This window comes from Copadichromis virginalis, linkage group LG2 (genome assembly GCF_057382275.1).
Source record: "Copadichromis virginalis isolate Kocher_CV1m ecotype Utaka linkage group LG2, C_Virginalis_male_GT1.1, whole genome shotgun sequence".
Lineage (NCBI taxonomy): Eukaryota > Metazoa > Chordata > Actinopteri > Cichliformes > Cichlidae > Copadichromis > Copadichromis virginalis.
Window position 1 is genome coordinate 23,414,454 of NC_140619.1, and position 25,956 is coordinate 23,440,409.

General features: G+C 43.1%; 1 protein-coding gene across 1 annotated transcript in view; it reads right to left on the bottom strand.

Annotated features, from left to right (window-relative positions):
• Positions 1–25,956, bottom strand: part of tenm1 (teneurin transmembrane protein 1) — a 201,518-nt gene that overhangs the window by 170,202 nt on the left and 5,360 nt on the right. Inside the window, exons 2-3 of the mRNA XM_085474337.1 lie at positions 14,953–15,225; positions 10,989–11,315 (exon numbers count right to left, since the gene is read on the bottom strand). Coding sequence (XP_085330463.1) covers positions 10,989–11,315; positions 14,953–15,169 — 544 coding nt within the window. The 5' untranslated portion in view covers positions 15,170–15,225. The remainder of the gene's footprint in view (positions 1–10,988; positions 11,316–14,952; positions 15,226–25,956) is intronic.

Genomic DNA, 25,956 nt, shown 5'->3' on the forward strand with positions numbered 1-25,956 from the left:
TGTGTCTGCCTCTCACCTCCTCTGCTCTGTAGGTGACTGCAGGATTCTCTACAATTTAGCCGCCTATTAAAATGGCTGGACTCTGATGTTTCCATTGCAGTGTTTTTATGTATACAGCCTGTAGGCAGCCAGTGGACAGCTTGAGATGAAAGCTACGGCTGATGTTCTGATTTGATGACTGTTGCCATGGCAGCGGGATGATGATGGAGGAGGGGGTGAGGGAGAAAGAACAGAAAATTATCTCTCTCTCTCTCCCACCGCATCTGACTCTTTCTTTCTCTTCGTCTCATTTTCTCTCACTCACAAACACACATCCCTAACCCCGCATCAACCAGCTCTACAGTCCAGCAGGTCCTTCACTGGATCAGTGAGCTGTACGAGTCCATCATTAGGACAACAGGGTGGGGTCCGACATCCTGACAGCTTGTCAAGAACAGAGGCCTGCATGGCTAACTGCGTGATGAGACCACCATTAAAGAAGAGGAAAACCATACAACTGCACTGCTGCTACAACAAGGCACCTGGCGGATTCATGGTAACTCTTCAGCCTCTCCCGGATGGCTGAACGAGCAGTTCAATAAAAACGCTTTCTGGCTCCAGCGGATGTGTTTATAGCGTTTCCTCTGGCCAAGCGCAACACCAGGGTTAAGTTGATCATCTCTCACTCTGGTAAAATAGCCAGGGGAGCCCATGTACCTCTAGATCAACTCTACAACTTAAAGACCCTAAACGTTACAGCTTCGATGATCGATATGGCACTGAGCAATGTTCTTTACGAGCTAATAGACAAATCCATTCCTGCAAAACCCCTTGGGCCTCTGGAAGGCAAGAAGGGTGTTAAAGTACGTGGCTGTTTGCCTGATGTGTCCACTTAAACCTGCGCTTACACTCGCACACAAAACACACCAAAGAGGTCGGAGGAGAGAGCGGGATGGGGCTTGTGTGTCTCGTGCGTGTCCACATGTGCGGTTTCACCGGCACATCTGCAGACATCTCAGTTTCCGAGGGCATTGTCATTTCTGGATTCCCCTGAGGTTATCGAGGTCGTGGAGCTGCCAAGAGGAGATTTGTGTCTTGCAAGATCAGAAGGGGGGAAAACACACAAAATCCATTTCGTTCACATTGCTTAAACGCTCCTATCTGATACCCCTGGATAAGAGAGCTTACACGAGCCATGTGTAATTCCCTCACTATCTAATTAAAAGTCCAGATTGCCTAATAATTGTCAGAATTGCATCACACGGATCAGAATCCCATCTGAAATCTAACACCTGTTGCTGTTTCACTGAGTTCCATCAGCGCATAGAAATGGTAAGGAATGGTATTTCAAACATAGCTTTAACGCGCATCAAATGACTACTGTCAAAGAAAAAAAAAAACTCACCAGTGCCTTTTTTAATGATGGATCTTAGCGAGCCTCTCCGGCTCTCTCTCCACTCTCTGCTCTCCTGCTTTGTCTTTACCCGAGCCGTTCACGCTCTCATTAAACCGTGTGGTCAGTTTTTGTACTTCGCTCTCTCACCAGACGCCTTCCGTGCCCTCGCTAACCTTCCGCAATTTCTTACTTGAACACAGCTTGGTCAAACTTGACTGAAAAACTTTAGCACATCATTATAAAAATAATGGACCGTGTTTACAAAGGCTATGAGGCTCCTCTATGACATTGTGCAGTCCCCTAGGCCCTCGAGCAACCTAGTTTATAGTCGGCTTGTAACATTTATGTTTAAGGTAACATTCATGCTTGTCTTATTTCAAGGCAAGGACAACAGCCACACTATGAAAAAAAAATATATTTTAAATGACTTTATTTGAAGGTCTAAAAAGGAGCAATCTATTTTGGGGCAATATGCCTCATTTAGTGTTGGTAAGTATAAACCCTGCAGCATCTACTCTGTTACAGGGTAACTTCCACACTCTAATTCAAGGCAGAGAACATTAATACTGCTTATCGTTCATTTACTGAAAAAAAGAGCATATTAAGAGAAATGACAATTAGTGAGGATTGCCTTCTAGAGTCTTTCTCCAGTAATTATAGTGCACTTTGAATTAGCAGTACTGTAGCGGAATTGTAATGCAGATGGAAAGCGCTGCATTGAAATCATGCCTGAATTCTCACAAAGACGTGTGAGTGAAACTGCTGTCGTCTCGTGGTTTGTTTTTTTAAATTGCTTTACTGCTACAATTGCCAAATATTTTTCCACTCGTGAAAAAGCCTCACACTTAAGCAATTAATCTTTTCATAGTCACAAAAAACTGACTTTCAACGCTTGTTTGTAAAGTCTCCAAAAAGATTGGTTAGTCTAACCGACGACACACGTCCCAAATGTTTTCCATTTACAAAGTTTTTTTTCGTTTTTAAAAAAGGGATCAAATTCTAATTTTTGAGATGGAAAAATGATTAAATTGATGGCATTCTGCAATCCATCTTGGACAGTTCCTTGTTTGAAAAAAAAAAATTGAAACGTATTTTAAACACATCAACAAAGAAATTAGTACTTGAGGGAAAATTTGTCTGAGAAATGAGTGTGGACAAATTGAATTCAAGACCCGCAAGCTGTCAAGTGTAAATAAATTCATGTCTGGTGAGAATGAACGAGGAGGGGCCTTGCATTTTTCTGTTCAGATTATGTTTGGGCGTTAGATCACATGATCAAAGGCTTTTAATATTCATTTATTGACACGATTCCTTTGAAAACTTCATCTAATACCAGGCTGCTAAGCAGTGACAAAAGATAACACCCAACACTGAATACAAATGTTCAATTAATTAACAATCAATTACACAATAAAGTCATCTTGTGATCGCTTGGCTTTTTGTCTTAATGTGTTTACAACGTCTGCAATGGGTCAGATCGGCAAATCTGGGACAACCTACCTCGACCCATGGGAACGACATCCACGCTGAGCCGTGTTTTCAGAGCACTGCTTTCATTAAGCCTGATTGGTAACTCGGAGACTGTAAATGTTTGAGGCAATTTGAAAACCCATTTTCTTCAAACCATTATCTGCAGAGTATGGCGGAAAGGGAACATTCAGACCTTTCTAGAGTATTAATTTAGCGCCGCGATCAGACAGTTTTAAGGGAGTTGTCAAGTTTTTAAAAAGTAATGGACATCCTGCAGCCAATCGGGATCAAGTGCTTACTCAGGCCCGGGTAATTACACAGATATTTGCATTTAGCACAGAAAGTTATCTAGTATAAAGAGCGATAGGGCCTTTCGCTGGACTCCTGTTTGCGGACGCCTTGGAACCCGTTCATCTCATGGACGATGGATGAAACGCGCAGTGATATAAAACCAGGAGGCTGTCTGATACACGTCAATGTGTCAATCTCAAAAGTAGCGGGGAGAAAGATAAGCCTAAAGAAGAGGGTGACGAGTAAAACTGTTCAACTGATGAAAAACAAGTCAAGTAATTAGCATCTCATTATATGACAGCGCTGTAACTCAGATTATATAGCTAATGTTTGTTTTTATGATTATTATTCCACGCTGCAGTAATTCAGAAGACTGACACCTCTCTCTCATCAGCCCTCTCTCGTCTGTGTCTCAGCATTTACTATAGGCCTCTGACCGTCACAAAGTAACTGAACACCAGAGTCAATGACCCTCGCCATCATAAACCTATTTATTAACCCGGTCTTTTTTACTCAATTTATACGCAAGCAGCAGTGTAAAAGGCAACAGTGACTTTCTGAAGTCGTTTCAGCACAGCGGGGTTGCCAAAAAGTAGAGATGTTACTCATATGTACAGAATAGAGGAGCAACCTTTCATGGTTCAGTCTCAATTAGGGCTGCCACGATTAGTCGACTAGTCACGATTACGTCGACTATTAAAATCGTTGACGACAAATTTAATAGTCGACGCGTTGTTTGAAGCTTTGTAAGATCCCGAAAGACGCAGGAATAAGTAGTAGGATTTAAGAGTGTAATAATGGACTGAAACAGAAGATGGCAGCACTGCATGTATAAGGATGCCAGCTGCCGTTAAACCCAGAAGAAGAAGAAGCTGTGTCCCAGAATTCATAGCGCGGCCCAGCGCAGTTGTCAACAATGGCGGCAGCTAGTTAGTTTTAATATTACTCTTATTAGTCTTTTTGGGTCACAAAATAAAGTTTAACATATTTCCAGGCGAGAATGTAGCTGTGTAAACTTCAAATATCTGCTCAGTTTATCAAGACACCACATATTTTCAAAAGCGCTCCGACGTTTTCGGAGGCGTCTGTTACCCACTAGCTCGATAGCTAGCTGGGGGCAAGGCTCACTAGAGCCCGTGAGAACACCGGACTCCCAGCAAATAGTTTTCAAAGCCACCGCTGTCTTTCGCTACACATGTGATATAAGTCACTTAGATAACTTAAAAATGTTATTGTTTGGCTTTTTTTAGTATTTTATTTGTTCCTGAGTAAATCAGTTTGGCTGAGAAATAAAGTTATAGTTTTTACACAGCTGAATAAACGTCAAGCAGACAGCTGATTATCAGAAGTGTGAGATGCTTGAGAATCTACTCCCGTGTCCTGTTATATTTTAGATAGCAAGGAGCAGACGAGACTGAGTTTATTAAACTCCAACGAAACAATCTGCAGATTTCATTAAACTTTAATAAACTATCATCTTGTCCTTATTTTTAGTTAGCACATACCTTAAACACTTCAAGCTGTAAGCTAATGATATCTATATAAGAGCAGATGCATGCGGGTGCAATAAGCTGTACGTTTTACGTTCAATGGATCTGATTAGTCGACTAATTGCAAAAATAATCGGTGACTAGTCGACTATCAAAATAATCGTTTGTGGCAGCCCTAGTCTCAATAGAAGAAAAAAGGGCGGTAACCTGCTGGTGATTTGTAAAAAAAAAAATCGCAAGGTCACCTGGCGGGAGGCAACCTGTCTCTAAACAATTGCAGTGAACTGTTAACTGTTTGCTAACTGGTTTTATTTGGTTATAATCCTGTAAAACAGCAAGGTTGCTGAGCACCTTGTATCATTTTCACATTAAATCACTGCCCTGCAGCGACAATTTCACTGTTTTTGGAGGAGTTCTGCTTCAAATCTTTGAGGTTCTGCCAGGACTCTGAATCTGAATACTTAATGTGAATTTATGTGTTTGCAGACGGCAACAAACCTGCAATTGTTTGACAGTTTACCACAGATAATCACGTATTACCACAAACAGATTGCATGTAATTGCTACCTTAACCCCATTCAGTTGCAGACAGATGGCAGACTGACTGCGTTTGCTCTTTTATTGTCATCTATGTGCACCAAATAACCATTTCAAAAGCCAACAAGATCAAGAGGTCATTGAACACGGTTGCAATAATTTAGTTTGCGCTGTTGTCTCCAACACAGTTTTGTGACTGTAGCATTACACATAAAATAACAGTTAAACAAATACTATGTATCTTTCTCAATAAACTGATATTTTTACATCCCTGTTTTTATATGGATTAAACACAAAAGTGCAACTGGGTGGTGAGACTAGCTTCTTTCTGTGTTTCTCTACTCTTCAAAGAAATCAACTAATGGGTTTCCAGCTTAAGCTTCATAGTTAATGGCAGGTTTGAACTAGAGATGGCACGATACCACTTTTTTATGTCCGATACCGATATCATAAATTTGGATATCTGCCGATACCAATATGAATCCGATATAGTGTGTTTTTTTAATCAATAATAATAATAATATAATTTAATATATTGCTGCATTTTGTATAAGTTCATACTCAAGTTTAAATAAACAATAACACTAAAGCTATTCTGTTATACCTGTATGTAAAAAATATACTGCACCGAAAATATTTCATAGTTCAGCAACACTGATCAATCTAATAAACTTAAACCTACTCAATCCTTCCTATTCTGGTATTTTAAAGAGTACTTAGCAGAAATATTAAGCAACCTAACTAATAGGGTTGCAAACTCCCAGCAAAAAGAAAAAGAAAAAGAAAAAGGGAACCACCCTCCACCTTATGATGCTTAATTGACGTAATCAACTTTAATTTGATGCAGTGTGGAAAAAAAAATGCGCAGAAATAAATTATTTTTCTACAATAATTAAATAGATTCAACATCTTTCTTCAACAGAATTGCAGACTGCACAGATGGTACCTTCCCAAAGGAAAAAGTAGTATAGCTTACTAGGGTATATTAGACTTAACAGTTACTATATACAGCAATGGACTTCTATACATTTTACATAAGATTAAAACTTTGGGTGTAAGATTCAGATAATTATTTATTAAAAGCTAGACATTTTAAATGAGAATAAGAAAGAAAAGTATGTCTTTGTGCCCCCCTTGTCCCTGTTCATGCCCTATCGGCCCCCCTGGCTAAACTTTGGTAGATCCGCCCCTGCACAGTTACCAGCCGTCAGCTACATAGAAAAAGATCCTGGTGTAGAAAGTAATATTAAATAAATTCTAACAACAGCTTATCAAGCTTAAACGTGCTGCTGTTGTTCAGCCGCTGGTTTCCTCTTTCTGGCGCAAAGTGGGCGATAAACAAACAAGAGAGACGGACTAGCGACAGAAAAGCCGATCAGCTGATCACTGATCAGTTTCATGATTGAAGTAGCAGCAAGAAGAGGGAGGGAGAGAAGAGGCAGTCGCTCCATATATCGGTTGTTAAGCTTAACGTGGGAATGCTTTACAAACATTCAGAGATGAACTTACACACTTGCTTTACTTCTCTCTGGGATAACTTCCTCGGAGATGAAATGCTGGTTTGGTAGCGAGGCTACAAATACACACAGCTGCTTTATCACGTGACCACACTGCTCCGACGTGCTACGGATATGGGCCGAGTTACGCAGTGTCACAAGTTCTGTGAGGTGCTTTTTTTGATATTTAATGGATCAGATTACATTTTTTATTTCTCTCCGATATCCAATCCAGTAATTTACATCAGTATCAGACCGATATGTAATATCTGTCTCAAGCCTCTGCTTTTTGGGGAAAAAAATATTTGTAATAGGTTAAACAGGATTTCTCCCGCACACGGGACTAAAGCTGCAGAATCTAGTCTATAAAAATTACAGAGCCCCTGAGACTAAGGAGGTGTGTGTGTGTGTGTGTGTTTCATTTGACCACAGTTCTGCCTGATTCACTTTGATTTCAAGTCCACAAAAATAGAACTAGTGAGCATGACTGGACTTAGTCTGTTGCTTACAGCTGAATGTGGGAGTCTTCCCTCTAGGTTTATTAATATTATAAATCCCTGCAGCTACAGAGGGAGGGCTGATATGTGCATCACCAAAGCCAAAGATTTGTTTTGTGCACATTTATGCATGCAGCACAACAGGGATGGCATTTTAAATTATTCATATATACTAGTGCTGTCAAAATTATCGCGTTAATTGTTAAGATCAACGCGAAATGTTTAATGCATTAAAAAAATTTAACGCTGATTTTGTTTTTTTATTAATTTCCTGTAATCTAAGACCTTTAAATTCATGAGCACCTCTGGAGGAGGGGGCAACAGTGTGCTATGCTGGCGTTTGGCCTGACAGAAATGATTAGAAGAAGAAGAAGAAGTGACACCATGCTACTATCTAGCTAACACTAGCTAACACACGCAAGCATGGACGAGGGCGGACTTTTGGGTGGAAAGTTTCTCTTTAAGAAGTTGCCTGATGGCTTGTTGGACAAAACGAGAGTAAGATGCACAATTTGCAACGCTGAATTCAAGTACCACAGAAGCAGTTCATCACTGGTGTATCACCTGAGAGCAAAACACCCAACTGAATCCACCTCTACGGGACCTCGCCAGTCTACGCTTCAGGAGTATGGTGCTTGTGGACGAATAACAAAAAATGTGAGAGAAAAATTAACCAATTCCTTGGTTGTTTGGATAGCTAAAAACTGCCGACCAGTTAGCATAGTAGAAGATGATGGACTGAGAGAAGTCATTCGTGCTGCATCAGGAGATGAGTGTTACAATCTGCCCTCGAGAGGAACCATTGTGTCGAGACTGCACACTTTGTATGGGGACCAGAGGGCTCAGCAGTCCAGCAAGCTTGTGCAAGTAAGGAATGTCGCTCTCACCGGAGACCACTGGACTTCGGTGAACAACGATAATTACTTAAAATATAAAGAATAAAAAAATGTAATTGGAGCCAGGCTATTAATAAAGTAATTGAGATTAATCGCAATTAATAACAGAAAATTGTGAGATTAGTTAGTTAATTTTTTTTAATCTATTGACAGCACTAATATATACACCTAAAAACATAAACAATGAAATGGATTTCTTAGCTTTGCTACACTTACACGAGCTGTCACACTCAGACTTACACAGTTTACAAGCTCAAGTCAAAAGATTTATTGCATGCTGGCCACCCGAAGCCTGAACTCCTTCAGTCAGTTTTACTGTCCAGTCCATTTATTCTGCAATACAACTATCGTCTTTCTGATGATTTGTTATCATGTTTTCTCACTAACCTGTAGTTGGTACACCTTCAGGTCACTCACTCCAGAGCATTCCCAGCCAGCTCCTTTTGGGATGAACTACTTTAGAATCAGTGTTCACTACCACTCCAGGTTTCCAAGTCTTATGTAATGCTTTCCCAGATAAAAGTATACTGCAGCCCATAATTTTAGACTGACACCTGGTTGTCCACATACTTTTGTCCATGTATTGTAAGTGGTGTACGTGTGTGTGCATCTCCCAGTAGTGAACTCCAGCTGAACTACACTTTCTTTCTACTGCCAATCTCCTCTGTTCTTGCGATGAACTGTCGTCAATTCGGGGTGTTGATGCTTTCCTGAGTTTGTCAGCAGGTCTGACTGGCGCTCGAAAATGCCTGCAGCCTTCCTCAAGGGAGGTGTCACAGTTGGACACACACACCCCACCACACAGCCTCCCACACACACACGCAAACATGAAAGAGAATAAAGACAGACATCTGTACAAATGTGGCTTCACACACAAGCTGAATCTCCTTTTCTTTTACTCTTTCTTAATCTGTCGAGCCCTCTCTCTATTTTCTCACACACACACACACACACACACACACACACACACACACACACACGGGGACTAAATTGACTTGTCAGCTTCAATCAGACCAGGAACAAAAGGATTCCTGCCAGTTTGAAGCTGACATCATTAATAGGTTTGGGGGGGGTGAGCTCTGAAGACAAAGGGAGTGCAAGGTCGGGCCGACTTAAAATGCACTTTCATTTTGGCAGGGACGTTAGCTTTTAGATTTCAGCCCCTTCACGCCAACATCTTTTTGCGAGTGCCTCTAACTTTCATTATCGCCCGGGAACAGAGGGGCGTGTGAGACTTTGTTGTGCTGATGGAGAGAAATGTGACATCCATAATACATTTCCTATTAGAGGATGCCACGCATGGACACACCTGGCCATGTCTCAGAGAGAGATGGACAGGAAGAGGATAAGAATAAATGGGCTGCTGCCGGTGGTGGAGAGGGAATAAGGTTGCAGAGTAAAAAGGATACGGACGCAGCAGAGGAGCATAGGTGTGAGTGAAAAGGGGGGAGAGCGTGTTCTTGAGAAAAGTTTGGAGAGAGAAACACAGGACATGCATTACATCATCATGTGACACATGAAATCCACACATAAACCGGCTTTCCTGGTGCACTGTAGCAGCAAAGCCCAACACTTTGAACATTTTAATCCTCCCCTCTTACGTCTGTGACTTCATCCATCCTTATTCCCTGCTGTCTGCTTCATTCAAAGCTGCCTCCACCTTTTTTTCTTTTCTTTTTTTTTTGCAGTTTTAATTCTGACCCCGGATAAAGACAGAGTCCCTCATCTGAAATGGTAATATCTTTGGACCATATGCACGCAGCCATCACAAATTGGTTACTGTATACTGCTGCAAGCATTCCCACTCTCTCTCACCCTCATTTTCAGTGACGCTGACTTCCTGTCCAGTGCACCAGCTATTCCCAAGCATCCCAAAACCTTTCTAGCTCCTTTTTCGCTCTCTCCTCTGTCTTCCCAGTCTTTCACCATCTTTGTCTAGCACTCACTTGAAACTAGCGTCTCCTTCACCTGTTTGACCCTCAACCACTCATTCCCTTTTATTCTCATTCTAATTATACCATTACATTACCATTTCTATTCTCTCATTTGCATTTTTTGCTTGCCCCTTCTCCTTCTCCCCTCTCTCTTTTTCTCCATCACCCTTCCTTTTCTCAGCCACTGAATACGTTCCACCTTTTTTGCGGCACATAAACAGACAGTGCCCTTGGGGACGGGTTGGAGAGCTCTGTCTTTGTTTGCGTGCACCTCTAACTAACTCTCCATCTGCAGGGAGCCCAGCCAAGCCCAGCAGCGCAAGACAGATAGCTGGCACCATCCCAGGCTCTTCTCTAGTTGGCCCAATATCTTCACCCCCTCCCCACCTCGCCTGCCTCTCAACTTCTCCTTCCTTCTAGGCTAGAGTCTTCCCACAGAGGCGGTTGTCAGATGCCCTCAGGCAGCCATTCAGGCACTGTAGACATGGGACCGCTACAATTCCTTTAATCCAAAATCTCCAATCCTTTTTCCAACTCATATTCTGTGGATGTTCATCATTGGACTTTCCTTGAGCTCAGAGTCAACCCCAGCTTCACCTTCAATAAGAGCTCACTTCAGAGACTAAATAACCAATAGTACATTTACTCTATTTAGTCACATCAAATAGCCTTCAAAGAAAGAGGAACTTAAGCATTAGCTTTAGTTCGAATACTGAGAGTTTCAATCACGCAATGGACCAGGGGTGTAACTTAAATCTCAAAAAAAAGAAGAATGTTAGGTGTTGTTTTTCTTTTTGCGTTTATTTTGCGTCTCTTTTCTATAATGAGGCTATAAGTGTAGGATGTGAAACACCATCTCACTTCACCACATGCTGCATTCTCCTTGCTTGTAGAAAAGAAAATCATCAAAGGTGTGCTACTAAATTATCTGCCAAGCCGATCTCCACTGCTGATGGACAATCCCATTAACGAGTAAGAAGAGAGGGTTTTTTCCCCACTCACCATTGTCAGGCTCAGACTTCCTGTCGTGCTCGGTGTCAGTTAGAGAGAGGGCGGAGTTGGCGCGGCTCGTGAGGCAGGAGCTCTGCTCAGACTTGAGGCCGCGCATCCACATGTGCTGCAGGCCGTGAGCGGGAGACGGGTCCACCTCCGGCTCCGTGTCCACGTCCGAACCCACACCGAGGGAGTAGCCGTGGCTGTGGACGTGCCCGGTCGGTCCAGAGCACAACACTTCCTCTTCCTCCTCCTGATGCTGCTGATGCTGCTGCTGCTGTTGGTGGATGTGAAAGTCTGGGCTCCTCAACTGCCCGGCCTTACAGAAGTCTAAATCTAGAGGGAGGGAGGGGAGACATGCAAAATGAGCACGCACAGCCAAAGAACTGCAAAGCCTCTAATACTGGCGTGTGTTTTTTATTTGCTTCAGCGACTAAGCTGACCAGGTGTTTGCTAAAGACAGGCATTTACAAGCCAAACAGCGAACACCTCCCAAATTATTCCAACAGGCAGGCTGTTATTTGAGCAAGCATTTATTAAAAGTTTTTTTTTTTCTTCTTCTTTTTTAGCAGAGGTCCAAATCAAAATGCCAGCCTCAATTTTTCTTAACCATTTGCAGTGAGGCTATATCCTGTTCGGGCTGCCCGATGTGTGTTATTGAGCTCGAGATGTATTGAACTGCTGCTCAAACAGAGCACTGATCTCATCTATATTCTCCTTGGTGGGGTGAAGAGATCAGATAAAGATCAAACCTTATTAATATTGACTCAGACTGAGGGAAAAATTGAGCCTCATATGCTTTCAGGTATTAGAACGCCCTCCAATCCCGAGCATCAACCTGTTATCTGAGAACATCAGATATACTGTGTTAGTCCTCTGGTTACACTTTAATTCAATTCAATTCAATTGAGTGCTACTTTTTTTTTTCCTGTAGAGGCAGTTGAGTAAATTTTCTTTCTCACCACATGAGTTTTCTGTTTAGAATGTATAAGTGGAAGTGAAGGAACTGATGTAATTGTGAAGAAATGAGGGCATCAATTGAAATCCATATAGATAGCAGCCTGGTACCACAGGCCCCTCTGAGAACAGAGGAAAGAAACACTTCCCTTCCTTCTCACTTAGCGCAGCTAATACGCGTGTTAGGTCAGGTCCTCTGAACATGAACCGCAGCGTTTCAATAAAAGCCGCAGTCCTGTTGACCACTTCATTGACCAGCGATGTGTCCTGCTGTGCCTGTTTGATGGGGTCAAGACCAAGTCTGGCTCACATACTGTTCTGCTGGAATTAAAGCAGCCAAAGATTGGTCACCACTCCACACTACTGTTTAGTTCAAATTGGCTGCAAGAGGGCAATTTGGAAGCAAATTGGCCATTTCCCAGTAGCAACAAACACGGATTGACTGCAAACTGAAAAGTTGTCTAACCGCTTTGTTTTGAAACGTATTTATGATAAAACAAGAGGCCGGGGGTGGAAGTGATTAGAGCAACAATATTTTTCTTTGATGAACTTCCCATTTCCTGCCATTACAGTCACCCGCTCAGGCCTCCGGACTATTTATGTGACTGTTTTATATTACTGTGCTTTCTTCCAATCTCGTAAGTACCTGTCATGAGCAAAAATCATTATTTGCCAAGCAGTTTGGGTAAAACAATCACAAGAAAGTAGGCTGAATATAATGTACAAAATCCCTGAATTGGATCCCAAATTTTAGCTTTGTGTTTCTTTCTCTGTTTGAGTTAAGAGCTTGCACATTTATAAAAGTATTTCTAACTCTTTCAATCAAATATGTAATTAAACTTGGGGTCATATATAGAGTCCACGTTGGGACTGTAGCACTGTTGCCTCACAGAAAGAAGGTCCTGAGTTTGACTCCGCCGTGTGGCCGGAGTCTTTCTGTGTGGACTTTGCATGTTCTCCCCGTGTTTGCGTGGGTTCTCTCCAGGTTCTCCGGCTTCCTCCCACAGTCCAAAGACGTGCATTTATTGGGGTTAGGTTAATTGAGGATTCTAAACAGCCACTTGCTTTTTAAAATCTATTCTTAATTACAGATTAGGTTTGATTAACTAACTGAAGTCTCTCTAAAAGGAGAGAAACTCCGAGAACCCGTCTGAGACACTTTTAATTGTTATTGTGCACACTTAGCAATAATGTTTGTAAACCTAATGAACTCGGGGCACGTACACTGCCCCTCTGTGTGATCGGCTGGGATCATGCGCAGCGCTTTTATTTATTTGTTTATTTTTTTGCTCTTTTTAGTATAAGAGTTGGCAGGAGCCTTGTATGTTTATGTACAGAGCAGTTTACAGAGAACTTCTGGTTTTGTCTATTTGGTGTCATCAGAAGGTATTTTGCAAGAATGTGAAATGAATTAGTTGGAAAAAGGTTCATAAATAATCAGATTCTTACTTAATTCAAATATTTAAACTGTGATGCATTTCTGGCTTTCTAAACAGCATGCTGAAAAAGCACGAATTAATTAGCATCCATTAGTAGAGGAAAAAAATGTAATTATTTTGGTCATTCGTTTTCAGCTCTGTAAAATGGTCACGTCGCTGGGGACCTGGCTGTCTATCTGGCCATCTATCAACAGTATCTGTCCAAAGTAAACAGGCTTAGCACAGACAGGTGCAGCGCAGAAAGGAGGTGATGTGGGATTAAATGGAAAGAGAGAGGAATTTGTAATATTAGTGGATAGTGAAACACGTGGGAAAAAGAAAAGGAAGGATAGGAACCGGAAGGAACGGGAGGAGAGGGCAAGATGGGGAGGCTTAAAAGATGAAGGAAAATATGAAGAACATGGGTGGGGAATTAAATGAGAAACGAATTGGCTGATCTTTGTCACGAACACCATAATCCATTAAAAATGTCACTGGAGGCAATGTCCCCCCTTAACAGTTGGTTACTTTGGTAGGGTATACTATATATAACTCTGTGGCCCAAAGATGAACAGATGTGCTTTGCAGAACCGGCTGCCATTGACATTTGAAAGGCTGCTTTGGGGGGGTCTCGTGCACCTTACCATATGACACTGATGGCAGGGGATGTTGTTTGTTATGGAAACAGAAAGGCGAGTAACTGCTGAAAAAGGCAAGTGCTCTTTTGACACCGCAGTGTCGTGGAATATATCGAGGCAGCATCATTATGACTAATGGCCATTGACAGGTTGCCGTATGGGCAAACAGGACGACAAAATCCATAGCAGGTGGCATTCAAACCATGAAATCCCTGGAGCGGGCCGCTTGTCAGGAGTTGTAACCGTTATGAATGGCTAATGTCGCTTGTTAGCATGGTGGGTAGGTCTTGCAGAGGAGCACAAGGTTGAGATAGTGGAAAGAGTATCTATTGATCACCATGAACCCTGCACAGTGGCGTGCTCCCGATGAGGTGCTGCTTCTCTTTTAACACCACACATGACCTGCATAAAGGCCATCCATCACAGCGCATGCTGGCCCATTTCTCCTCCTGTCACCAACAGGGAAGACATTTTTCGGTGTGTACGTGTCGGGGTGTGTGTACATGTCGGGGTGTGTGCACGCGCGTATATGCAAGCGTGTGTGCATGTATGCGTGCCTCTGTCTGCCCGTGTCAGTATCTGTGTGTGTGTGTAATGAAGGGTGGTGTTCCACCCCAGGTGAGGCCAGAGAGGTTTGGGGTTGACCTAGTTTAGCTGTGGGAGAGAAATATCACCTCCGTGGAGAAGAGGTAATTGGCTGCCTCCGACTGTCCTTCTGGCTCATTGTGGACTGTAATAGGTAATTCACAGAGGTCTTTTTAAAGACCTCTGTGTGTGTGTGTGTGTGTGTGTGTGTGTGTGTGTGTGTGTGTGTGTGTGTGTGTGTGTGTCTGCCTATCTTTTGGTGCCAGTATCCATTTGAGTACACATACAGTATCTTTGCAACCGCGGACGTATATTTCAAGGTAACTATATCCAGCCTAAGCATGCCCTGATAGCATGATAAGCGTGACCTTGTACCTTGTTGGGGTTGGCTGTAGTTGCTCTGCCTTTCCCGATGTGAACCGAGGGTGAGGCGAAGCTCGTGTGTGTAGTCAGGCAGGGTCTCGCGTGATGTGTAGGAGCGGTGATGGGTGCGCCCATCCTCACTCTCATCGGATGAGCTGGTGTAGGACATCTCCATTTCATGGCGCCCCTTAGACAACGGCTGGTAGGGTTTGCTGTCCATCTCCTCCATGGCTCGCAGGGCTCCACTTTAGTCACTCAGCACAGCCACAGCACAGAGCACAGAGTCTGGAAGAAAACGAGGCGGGTGAGACGCAGGGCAATGGGGTAGAAACAGCGAGGAAGGGAAAAGGGCAGCAGGGAGAAAGAAGAATGGGCCAGCAGTGGAAAATGAAAGGAAACAGGGGATAAAACGGACAGGGGCAGAGGAGAAAAATAGCGCAAAAGTCTATTATTGAACACAGTGGAACAGTATTGCAACATCTGCTCATTCCAATTACAGCAGACATTCATAAACAGCATTTGGCTTCTTTCATATTTCCCACCAAAGGTTGCTCCAAATCAATACGCTCAGAAGGGACCGCGATGGTAGCCATTATGTCCGCACGTGTTTGAAAAAAAATTGGCCCAAATAAAGCAAAGCTTAGTGTTCTGTCAGTTGCGGTTTCTATTTTTCCTCTCGCTACTTTAAGCTTTATCTCTCTTTTACAGACGAGCATTGACAAGCTACGAATAAATCTACAAATTTGTCGCTGAGAGCCATGTCTCTCACTCTCATTAAACGCTGTGACTCACCAGATTCTGAAGTAATGATGAAATGCTATTAGAAGCCAGTCTTTACAGTGTCATTGCCCTCCCGAATGGAGTAATGATAAATCAGCTCTTTTGGCTCTATTCAGCTCCGATTCTCTTGTTCTTCTTTCAACCACATCAAAATCTGCTTCCGATAACGTCCATCGCTATATACTTATACCGCCAAACTAATGATTGATTGGGACGACGATTAGAGCACAGAAGACGTGATTAGAAAATACTTCATTCATATTAGTTCTCTTTCATCGTGCCCTGCTCGAGGCCTTTCCAGCCTATTTCCTGCAGTTATAAAGCTTCTAAATGGAGCTTGAGAGGGTCATTGCTCATAGAGACAAAGTGCTATGTTATTGACCTCTTCAGGGAGTCCTGTAGTCCATATATCAAAGCCATTAGAGCGTGCCTGCTCAATACCTCAGAGATCTGCGGCATAGGGTGATCACCACCCGCCTGATACAAGTTTACAGCTGACCTTTCTACCACTGCAGTAACGCTTTTATTCCACCTGAAAGCCTCCCTAGCCTGGCCTTGCACTCACCCTCCTCATCCCCTCCATGCATGCACACACACACACATGCAGACCACCCACTGACCTCTGACAGCAAACAGTCAAAAAATGGGCCAAGTCACTCGCGCATTCATCTTGCACACACCCCCACCCTAAAAGCTCACCACTAGCCTTTGCTTGCATCCATCTTTCCCCCTTTAAGCACAACAGGGCCTTTTAAAGTGCACAAGAGCATTTTCTGTGCAATTATCGCACTTCTCAGTCCGTACAGTAGCGTACAGTAAGCTTCTCCGGATTCACTCGCACGCATGCTTGTGGTTCTCTCTGCAATCATGATGCCTTTGGTTTTGATTGGCAGAAGTTATTGCAAGGAATCAAAGCCCGCTATTATCTCAGCTGCCCTGTCAGAACGGGATTGACTGGTGTCACCTTCTCTCTGGTACGGTGAGGAGCGAGTATACATTACCCTGTGAGCTCTGAGCTTGCTTCAGGCACTGACTGCTGTCTGTCTCTACAGAGGCTCTCTGTCCCGTTTTATGTCTGTCTTACATTTACACAGAAAAATGAAAGACTGCAACGCGGCACAAAGGGGCATCATCTTGTTCCTCCGCCGCGCGTTTGAACTCGCACAGATGGTGTAGTGAACATTGCTCTTAATAAATGTAGTTGCGCTTGTATGTGACATGTATAATTCCCTCTTTCTTGTACCGGTCCACCTCTGCTTTCCCTCCTCCCCGCTCTTCCCCTGCCTCGCACGCTCTCCGCCCTCCACCTCGTCCTTCGAGGCTCCTGCGTTTAGAGAAGTAAGCCTGCTGGCGGGGGTTATTCCTGCTAATTCTAGCCCACAGTAGGGTGCCCATTAGGGGGGTTGATTCTCGGTTTTGATGTTGAAACCTGGAGATTGTTTCCTAGAGCCAAGCTTGCTTCAAACAAGACACAGGGGCGTTCTCTAGGACAAGTCAGCATGTGCCACCTGAGCTCAACACCAGGCGAGATTCACAGCTGAGGAATAACCACCTTGGGGCAGATTGGGCACATTGGCTCAGCTACTGGCAACTCTTCCAAGAGAAAAAGCACAATTGCTCTGAAAAGGTCCAAAGATGTTGTTATAATTAGCTCCGTGCTAGAGTAAATTTTTAATATAGGATTCTTTCAGACCATCCTTACAAGGTTTGTATCATCTCTCATCATTTATTTATACACTTGTAGAACACGGGACTACACGGTGCATTTGTTAAGCTAAGTGCTTCATTGTATCACCATACTGCCAGTTACTAAAAATGATCATAGTCTGATTGCAAATGCAAAGACAGACTGACTGGGAGACTGTAAAAAAACGTATAAGCTATAAGATATGTGTCACAAATCGATTATGGGTGAATATTTTTATGCACTGAATCTCTTATTATTCGGTGAATAGCATAATAAACGTGTTTCTGCTATGAATGGAAAGCAGTGATAAAATAGAAATAGAAAATCTATTCTCACTTGTTAGATAGACACAAACAATATGGGAAACATATGGGCTGTTGCTAAGGTGATCAAGCAGCCTGCATCTTAGGAGGAGGAGCTATGTATTTAGTATAACTTTGAATTTAGTTTTAGCTGTTCTGGCAGCCAGAAATATCTCATTTTTGCATTCTTCATGGTTGTTAATGTTTTCATCGGTAAGGAGATTATAGGCCTTGACCCTGGAGGTACATTATCACTATCTGTTTGAAATGAACACTGAGCTTTTTCAGTGTGTCAAAAGCAGCCACAATCACTGTCTTTATTTCACAAACAGCAACCCTGGAGGCTGAAAAAGGAAGCCAAAGTAGAGATGCCAAAATTCACAGTTCACTTGAAGCAGGCTCCAAAAGTGAGTCAATCTCCGTAGTCTTCAATGTTAAAAATGCTGAACCTTAAAGAGGAAATTATTGGGATTACAGTCTGGAACAAAAATCTTATTTTTTTGTTCCCATCGATAATTTGTTTTGCATCTCTGCAGCTATCAAGGATTATGCTTTCTTTTTTTTTATTAGGTTTTAAAGTTAGGGGCGTGGCCTCTTTGACAGACATCTGGATGCTTCGTGTGGTACAGCTCATCCATAAACTTTGTGTTCCAGTTTTGATAGGTACAAGTATTTTATTTGTGTTTTACTTAGCACTGATGGTATAATTTGTATAATTATGGTCAATCAAGATTGCACCAGCTATGTTGGAGACTTCACGTTAGGTATGTTGTTGACTACTACCATCTTTTATACAAGGGGTCAGCAACCTTTAACACCCAAAGAGCCATTTGGACGCGATTTCCACGCAAAAGAAAACACTGGGAGCCGCAAATACTTTTTGACATCTAAAATGAAGATAACACTGAATATATTGTTTTTTTTTTTTCACCTTTATGCTTTGTGTGAACAACTAAGGTGTGTTGCTTAAATCCATGAAGTGCTACAGAGAAAATTACATTTTATTTATGTAATTAACACATTTTGAACTCTTAAAGAAATATAACAAAAGGAAAGACACCCAGCTGAACTAAAATGATCCATGTAGCAAACAAAAACTGTTGAGAGCCGCCAGCCTTATATCGCCTTTGGGCTTTTGGAGCATTGACCCCAAAATAATTGGGGGGAAAAAGCACTATGCTGCTGAAAAATGAAAAATAGATATTTGCAATATTCTGCCTAAATATGTATTTTACCTAATGTGTGTGGCGGGGCGTGGTCTGCAGAGCCGCTGCAGGGGAGGCGGACGCACCTGAGCGGCACCCGCAATCGCGCCTCGCCGCCTTAACGTCTGTGGTCTCTATGCTGTTGTGTTGGTATGTGTCGGGCTGTGAGCTTTAACACCGGCTGTATGCGTACAGCAACCGTGTGTGAAAAGTGGTCAATAGAGAGATGCTGAAAAGCATGTTCATGCAAACATCGTCGGGCCTGCCGTGATATGTTTACAATGGGACTTCTGCTCCTGAACCTCTGCGCACAGCGTCTGCAAATCGGGGCTGTACGAAGTCACTTTCATCTTTACGCAGGACTGTAAGCTGTCGTCTGTGAGGCGTGAGCGGTGTTTGTTTTTAACATAGTTCACGGTGGAGCTGCTGACATGATGTGGATCCGAAGATCCAGAATTGTCTTACCTGGGGTTGAAAGTCTCAATAAATGCACGGCAAGTGTGACGCTTATTTTGAGCGATTAAGAAAATTATAGAATATAATTTTATTTTTATATTCCAATATCACAATAATCTTCCAATTTAGAACTACAAGTTAAAAAAGAACTAACATAAATAAAATACACTTCAGCTAATTACTTAAAAATAATAATTTATTTTCCCAAACCACGCAGAGCCGCACTAAAAGGAGCCGCAGGTTGCCGACCCCTGTTTTATACAGTCTACTTGATTGTACAGCAAAATATACTGCTTAAAAATGTAAAGAACACCTTTTAATCAGAGTAGAGCATCAAGTTGATTAAACTTCTGGGACATTGATCAGTTAAGTAGCAGAGAGGGTTGTTAATCAGTTTCAGCTGCTTTGGTGTCAATGAATTTAACAACAGGTGGACTAAAGGAGCGACAAGGAAACAACCAGCTAAACAGGAATGGTTTTACAGGTGGAGGACACTGACTTTTTTTTTTTATCCTAATCTTTTCGGTTTTTTCACTAGTTTTGATAGTGTTAGTGTCAGTGTCACTACTAGTAACATGAGGTGATATCTGGACCATATAAAGGTTGCAAAGATAGTCCAATTCCTCCAGGGTGGCACAGTCTCATGAGTCTGGAGGAGATTCCAGGAAACAGACAGTTACTATAGGAGAGCTGGACTGGGCCGTAGAGGGTCCTTTACCCATCAGCAGGACTGGTATCTGCTCCTTTGTGCAACGAGGAGTAGGATGAGCGCTGCCGACTACAAAATGACCTCCAGCAGATCACTGGTGTCTCTGACCAGGCAATCTGACACAGACTTCATGAGAGTGGCTTGAGGAACTCGTCCTCTTGTGGGCCCTGTGCTCACTCTCTAGTGCTGTGGAGCCTGACTGGCATTAGCCATAGAATACCAAAATTGGCAGGTCCACCACTGGCACCACAGATGAGAACAGGTTCACCCTGAGGACATGTGACAGATATGAAAGGGTCTGGAGAAGCCTTGGAGAATTTTATACTGCCTGTAACATCGTTCGGGATAAGTGGTTTGGTGGTCGGTGAAGGTCTGGAGAGGCATATCCATGGTGGGACACGCAGACCTCTACAGGCTAGTCAATGACATCATGAGTGCCATTAAGTATCATGATGAAATGCTTGGACTCATTATCACACCCTACGTCAGTCCAATGGGTCCTGGGTTCGCCCTGGTGGATGACAGTGTTCTGCCTCATGTGGTGAGAGTCTGGAGGCAATTCCTGAAGGATGAAGGAAATGATCAAAATGATCTAGCCCCCATGCTCGCCTGAGCAAATCCAGTAGAACCCTTCTGGGAAATTTTGTTTTGGTCCACAGATGCTGCCAGGTTGCACTTCAAACTGTCCAGAAGCTCAGTGAGGCTCTGGTCCAGATCTGGGAGGAGATCCCCCAGGACAATATCCATCATTTCATTAGGAGTTCTCACATTATCAAGGATGCATGTGAGAGCCATACAAACTGCCGAGGACCATTTTGAGTTGTTACAATGAAATTTCAAGAAAATGGACTAGCCTTTCACTTTGATTTTGGGGGTTTCTCTGAATTCAGCCCTCTGTAGGTGGATAATTTTCATTTCCATCAAACAACGTGTCATCCTTTATTTCCTAACACATTACTCATCCATATCAGTATAGATATCCAGCACGACTTTTTCCCATTGAAATTTGACATTTTCAAAGTGCATCTATCGTTTTTATTTGAGCAGCATGGTACAAATCAGAATTCATAGGTAAATAAGGTGTTGATTCAGTATGTGGGGACTACATCCTCCTTATTTACCAAACTAATACAAAGTGACAACACTGAGTACAACACAAGCATCATGTTGCTTTGTTATCCCCTTCCAGTGCTTATCCACTGCCACTAGCCATTTTTTCTATTTCTTATCAATCCCTCTTACACACACACACACACACACACACACACACACACACACACACACACACAGTGACACGGGAGTGATAATCCATGGCTACACAAATGCAATAATATCTAATGGGACCCTTCACCCACTTGATCCTCCGTCCTATCTATCTATTTATTCAAACAGTGCAGCCATGGACAAAATCTGCTTAGAGAAGTGATCGAGGCTCACATACACAACTTGCTTTTAAAAAGGATTTACGCTCCGAGTCTCCTCTGGAGGGGCGGGGTCCCTCAGATGTCCAACAGCAGCGACGATAACACAAACAGCACGGTCGAGATTGTCATGTGAAAAGGCAAGGACCATGAGGACAAGTCAAAACCGATTTTCGCTTCCCAATCTCAAATGAATGTGCTGAAGTCATGAAGCAAAAAGAAGAGAGAGCATGCAAAATGGAAAAAGAGAATGAGGCAGAGAGAGGATTGGGGCCAGGCAGAGGCAGTGAAATTGAGTTTCAAACTGGTAAATAAACAAGGAGGACGGGGAGAGCAGAGTGGCATCCAACCATATTAGTCCTCAGATTATTGATACAGTATCGTTCCAGGATTACATGCAGAGAAGGCTCTTATTTTCCTAACAGGCCGGAGACCCCATGTGAGTAGGAAGCTAGTTTCTTTGTTAGCTCTCGCCTTTATACGTTTCCTTGAAGCTTGTTTGCACAGAGACAAGCTAATTCTGCTCACTAAACAGGCCCGGCGAGTCGCAGGAATGACGATGAGGAACCTTGAGAAAATATATTCATGCCACAGCATAGACTTATCGCCCCAGATGCTCCAAAGTGAAGTTATGACAATCCTGTCGCTGTTTGCAGGTTTTCATTTTGTCTACCATTACAATGGCTTAATCATCAGAAGCAATTGAGGCACAGTCTGTAGCTGCAAATGCAGATCCAGGCTACAGGTCCTACGGGAGTAAACAGTGAGCTGTCAGAGAGAGAGAGCGCTTCTCCTAAAGCGAGGGTGTATGTGTCTGTGTGTGTGTGTGCACCTCCTGTGTGTGTTTGTGGCTGTTTGCATGGAGAGATGGGAGGAGGATGTGTGTGCGTGTGGGGGGGATAGGGCTTAAAAAGCTATCTTCTCCATTCGTTAGCACCACCACGGTTCCTCAGGCATATGACAGGGACGACGATGACGAGCGGCCCTGAAGGACCCACAGGACCCTGTTATACCTAAACCACCCACAACACAACAAAAGAGTGCACCACCCACTGGGAGCCCTCGGCTCCTGCTGAGAGGAGGGAGGGAGGGATGAATGGCGAACAAGGATAAGGGGAGTGATGGATAGATAATAAGAGATGGAGAGATTTCACTATGAAAATGGGGAGCATTGAAGGATAGAGAGATTGCCAAGTGAGACATGGAGTGATAGAGGGTTTTAATTAGTGGATAAGGGCTAGCTATCTGTGGGCGGCAGCAGCACTCTTGTCACGTAGTTGTGCTTTCATAGCTGACCAAGCCTGAAATCTCTTGCTGCCGAATTTACCAGCAGAACACATACTGTAGCACACAAGCACACACACACACATACATATAAATATATATAAATATATATATACATACGCATGCTCGGACACATAAACCTCAGCATACAGACTTTATTAGCTCCTGGGTTTGAAGCACACACACACTGACAATCATCCACAGATGGACACACACACACACACTCAGTGCCCTTGCGCCTACAAGTTCTTATAGCATTTCACGCTAGCTGACAAACAGCACACTTGAACACCCACATGCCACAGAGGCTCAACAGTCTTCACTGGCCTTCTCAGCAAAGACAGCATTGTGCGAACCCCGCTTGCTGTTCCTGTGTTGTCGTCGCAGTGTCTTTCACCATTCAGCCTCCGGTTCACCGTACGCCCTCATTATTCCGCACACCGTATAACCCAAGGTTAATGCATCTGCTGCATGTGCAAAGCAAGTCGTATAGGTGACACGTGTAGCCCTGCAAATCCTTGTTGTATTCCCACCCGTGTTAGAATGAGAGCATGACCAAGAATCAGGAAATAAAGTCTGCGTGCGTCCGCTCACGGAGCAGATCGGCCCTTGTCAGGAGCTGTCAGGAGCTGTCAGGACCAACCTGGGCCATTTGACTATTTATAGTGGACATGGCTCAAATCCCATATCAGCGCTTCATGCCTGAGCAGTGTGGAGAAATCCATAAGGTCCTACACTATTCATGCTCTCTGAATGTGGCCTAGAGCAAGGGAGTAGCTAAGCTTTAACTTTTCAAAGCTTTCTTTTATATCTTGACTACAGTTATGACTTTTTTCTTCCTTTCAGATCTCGACTAAGGTAGCCCATAGTCTTTTTTGTCTCCCCCACTGCTTCTTTCTATTCACGCTCCGATCCTGCCCGTCTCTGATCTAAAGCCCTCTGCTGATTCCCTAGAAGGCCGGAGAGCAAACAAGAAAACACAAAATATGATGCAAGTATGCAACAGCACACATGTACTGTATTCACATCCACTTGAAGGGGCACACGGGGATTTGACCGCAAATACGCACACACACGGAGCAAGAGACACCACCCAAAACCACTTAATCAATATTCCTGACAAGGCAAAGCCTTATTCAACACATTTGATATTCCTCCTCTCTCGCAAGATAAATACATGTCACTGTCCTCCTCGGCGGACTAAAAGGCTGTTCGCACTAACTCGCTTTGCAAATAAAGCTTTACATCATGAGTGACAACCTCCTAAGCTCTCTGCATCAGCCACTGCTTGGAAAAAAAGCCTCTTTCAATAATGCATTTGACCGCTAAAACCCTCCCAACACCCAAAGCCAAGCAAAGTGGCAGCATTAGGGATGCAAAATTAATTGATAAATCAATGCCATTGATTCCTGAAATTGGATTTGGTGACTTGCGATTTAGACAGTATTTCCTATGCGTCCTCACTCATGAAGTTGTTGATTACGGAGAAATGAGTGAGTAAAGAGCATTAGTCCTCCAGAGGAGCAGCTGAAACGATGTACTAGTAGCTGTTGAGCAGCCCAGCAGATTGATTTCTGAATGCTAAGTGGGCTAATCTTCCGTCTGCGCTGTTACAATTTGATGCTTCTCAGCCTCTGAAAACCAAGGAGCGTGTAAGAGGAGATCTTTTTCTTTCTTTCTTTCTTTTTTTTGCGGCACTCCCAATGCAAAAGTCCAGAGGGCTCCTGCTGCTCCTCAGATCTCTTCTCAGCCCTCACTTTCACTCTGATTCTCCTGGCGGCTCAGAGACTGAGGCCACGGATGGCATTCACCAGCCTCACACAGGAAAATACTTCTCAACAAAGAGAGAAGCAGCTATTCAAAGACCACGGGACTCAGTCGGGAACAAGCCGACGTTCTCGCAATGCTCTTTTGTGAGCTGACGAGACAGAAGCGATGGGCTGAATACATCCCACCTATACATCTGTTCAATTTATATAAACATATAAATCCGCCTCAAGGTTATGGCAGACAGTCTGTTTAACCATGCTCTGAGACAGACATAAAAATTTCGAGCTTTCACCAAGAATGAATGCAGGATTGTTAGAAATGTGTATTCAGCCCTAAAGGCTATAATATATATGTGAGACGCACAGACAGGCCATGGTGAGATGTAACAGCGAAAGAGAAGAGTTGCAGATTTCCAGATAAACAAATCACATAAATTTGAAATCAATAGCACACATACTGTAAAATGTATTTACAGTTAGGAAGTGGCAGAGAGACATTTGAAGCACTTTTTCCTTCGATATCTCAAACCTCCGCCTTGCTTTTTCATTTATCCTGCATCTTATTTTCCACTGCAGTCCTTTTTCTTTCTCCTTCCTCAAAATTTGTTAGGCAAAATCTGCAGTGGGCACATTCCTCACCAATTTGCATTTCTCATTTTGGTTCCTGTCAAATGAATCACTGTGTCATCCGAGCACATTAACGAGAACAAAATAAGGATTTTTCCCCCCCAGACAATTCCTTTTTGAGACCAAGGTGGGGATGACACGCGAAAGCATCTGGTAAAATTTCAGATTTCGGGATTGTTACGTCCGGAAACGTGATGTACAAAGCCTGGTTCGCATGAAAAATGGCTGTGCAGCTCTGCCGTTCTCTGGTTTTCTTGGAGTACATATTGCCTTGTTTTTTTTGGTCTTCCTTTTTTTCACATCACTTTGCTTTGTGCAGTTTGGCTTGACATCCTGGCTTGCAATCAGCGAAGAATATGTGTCTCTACAGACAGAAGTCAATTTGGTGCGATGATGCACGCGCTTGAAATACATCCCTGAGTTCACGGTGGATCAAGTCTCCTCCCTGAAATTAAACCTGAACAATGAAAACAATTCACCTCCTCGCAAGGCACTGAAAAACACACCCAACCCAACCGTACTGTACCCTACTGTACATTGCATTGTGCAAAATGTGGCTTCCAGCAGAGATGCATCAAGCACCATTTTGGCGCTATTCATCTTTTCTATGAATTAATAATTCATGATCATCTAGAAAGTAGAGCTATGAATATTACTGATGATACACATGAGGCTATTTACCAGTCAGCAGGAAATAGATGAACTCGTTTAGCGGAGAGATCTACAGTGTAATATCACTGTGTTTTATAGTGCTAAATAAATCATTTCATGGGCAT